Genomic DNA, 2,480 nt, shown 5'->3' on the forward strand with positions numbered 1-2,480 from the left:
TTTTGGAAAAATCATGTATTGAAGTCAATGGAGAGAGAAAGATTATCTTTTGATCCCGTTTGAATTGTGCCACGAATTACACATATGATGTTAAAATATAATTTTGCAAGTCAAAAAAAAAAAAATGTGTCGTAAAACTGTGAAGTAACACTTTTTTTGTGTGAAGCGCTCAATGAACTACAACTCTGGTCTTGCATACGTCACCAACACCAAGATGGCCGTCACGTTAGCACATTTCACCTCTTTCTTTCAGAATGAAGTGAAAAGTATTAAAAGAGGTGAAAATCACTACAAGTCTGGCCATGTTGAGAGCTGTATATACACAAAAGGGGAGTTAGTCGGTTCCGTAAGAGCCAGCATGCGGGACCGGCTATACAAGGTTTCAGTGAGTAACACGAGTGTAATGTGTAGCGTTAATGTACGCGACTCTGGGATTTGTAGTCTTTCTAGTTGGGTATTTTTCATAGTCTTATATTTCAACAGTTTTACGACAAACTGAGACTTTTTTGACATGGAAATGATTTTTTAAGATCGACAAACATCATATGTGTAATTCTTGGCACAATTCAAACGGGATCGAAAGATAAGTTTTCTCTCTCCATTGACTTCAATACATAATTTTTCAGAAATAAGGTCCCATGGGTCGGAAGTAGATGGGCGTGACTTCGCCACTCTATAAACCGAAATACACGTGTTGAAGCGGTTCGCTGCTGATTACCACCCCCCCCCCTGCGCGGGTCGAATATTCGCTGCTGATATCTACCGAATATCCGGAGCCCGAAAAATGGTATTCGGGACAGCCCTAGTTTGAAGAGACAGGATAAGAAGACACCCACTTACCAACATCAGAATCACCGACACCAGAGTTGGAGTTCAACTTACGAAAGATCTCCTGCTTCTTGGATTTCACCATAGGCGAGGTGTTTTCAAGCTTGGTGAAGAAGGAAGGCAGATAGCTTACACTTCCCGGAGAGCGCGAGTCATTCCTTAAAACGAGCAAAGGACAAAGAGTCAAATGGCGGGGAGGGGTAACTGAGGTGAAACGCTCTTGGGACAAAGCCCTTTCAACTCGGCCGGGATGTCGAATGAATGCTGACAGGGGGAAGGTGCTGCCTGCTGTCATCCAACAAACAATTTGATTTACAGTCTAATACAGCCAGGCATCAAATGTCAGGGCCCTAAAAGAAAACTAACTCCAGCAATGTGTTGATCAGGTGCAAAAACGCTGGTTATTTGATCTTCTACAAGTATAGTAGCTGACATTACATTTACATCTCAAAGCATGTAAGTTGCACACTCGTCTACATTTTATTTTAATCAAATTCTAATGATATTTCCATTTTATTTGTGTCAGTTACAATTGTCCTCATTTGGATAATTACTATTTTCTTTTAATTACATTATTTATATAATAATAATAATAATAATAATAATAATAATTAATTAAATGTTCTGTCTTTATTATTTGTTATTTTATTTTTATTGAGGAAAAGTGTATTATTATTTGAAAGGAAGCGTGGCAGTACAAAGTCTTGTTCAGCTTTGAAAATGATGCTTCTCAATACAAACATTTAAACAACTTCGGGTCGGTTACTAAATTCTTAAAATGTTAATAACATTTTAAAACAGATTCTTTATCAGCTTCAGCTATTGAGATGCACAACAACTTCAAACTATAATGTAAAAACCCCTTGATATCCCGTACCTGATCTCAGAGTTTTCAGCCTCTCGTCTCTGGGGTGGATGCCCGGCCGCTTCCTGTTTCTCCATAACCTGGTAGCTCTGTGGTGGAGAAATGGGTTCATAGTTCTCCATCTGCCTGCCGCTTCGCTCTGGAGATTTACCGGGCCTAGATAGGGAGCAGAGAGGGACAAACATTAGCCTGATGATGAGGAATAAATCAGACTCGCTGTGATTGTGTTATAGTTAACTCGATGGTCTGTGTACCTCGCTCTGGTCTTGTCAGGGGCGTTCTCTGGGGAAACTCTGCTGGTGGATCTCTGGTGGTGAGAGGCCTGGCCCTGATTCTCAGGACTGTAGCGGCTGTGCCCCTTGGCCCGGCCTGAGGAGGACACGGATGGCATTGAGCTCTGGAATGTTGCCGAAGCTGAGGAGGAGACGGGAGGAGGGTCCTGATTCCTAGCGAAGTCCTGGGTGATGATATGCTGCATGACAGGGAGTGACGATAAAACAGTTTAAATCTACATTTTCAGCATTATTTTATTTTTGTTTATTCTTATGTGTTTCCTACCGAAATGTGGTCTGCCAAGGTCATGAACCGGTGAGTCTTGGGAACCTGGGAGTAGCCTTCACCCTGGGAAGAGGGGGGCTGCTGGGGGGGCTCTGCAGATTGCCGGTAACGACTCATGTCATAGGCCCGCATGCCAGCTGCTGTAGGTTAATATGGGACAGAGAGTCAGGGTGAGGTGTGGATTCATTAAAACAGGGAGGAGCTTAAATGTGTGCCAACAGCCACCGCT

General features: G+C 42.5%; 1 protein-coding gene across 1 annotated transcript; it reads right to left on the minus strand.

Annotated features, from left to right (window-relative positions):
* Positions 1-784: 784 nt before the first annotated feature.
* On the minus strand, positions 785-2,428 carry LOC104958561 (nuclear receptor corepressor 1-like). Its single transcript, XM_010786305.1, has 4 exons — positions 2,252-2,428; positions 1,948-2,165; positions 1,706-1,849; positions 785-986 (listed from the first exon to the last, which is right to left on the minus strand). Exons 1-4 carry the CDS (start codon positions 2,381-2,383, stop codon positions 803-805), a joined length of 678 nt encoding a protein of 225 aa, XP_010784607.1. The 5' UTR covers positions 2,384-2,428; the 3' UTR covers positions 785-802.
* Positions 2,429-2,480: the final 52 nt, after the last annotated feature.

The sequence above is a fragment of the Notothenia coriiceps genome, unplaced genomic scaffold, assembly GCF_000735185.1.
Source record: "Notothenia coriiceps isolate Sejong01 unplaced genomic scaffold, NC01 NC01_scaffold00029025, whole genome shotgun sequence".
NCBI lineage: Eukaryota > Metazoa > Chordata > Actinopteri > Perciformes > Nototheniidae > Notothenia > Notothenia coriiceps.

Bases quoted from the DNA above. Each gene is read 5' to 3' on its own strand.
- LOC104958561 (XM_010786305.1), bottom strand. From the start codon at position 2,383: ATGCGGGCCTATGACATGAGTCGTTACCGGCAATCTGCAGAGCCCCCC. The intron at 2,166-2,251 runs GTAGGAAACACA...CCTGTCATGCAG, and splicing joins CCTTGGCAGACCACATTTCG to CATATCATCACCCAGGACTT. The intron at 987-1,705 runs GTACGGGATATC...GCTCGTTTTAAG, and splicing joins GCTGAAAACTCTGAGATCAG to GAATGACTCGCGCTCTCCGG.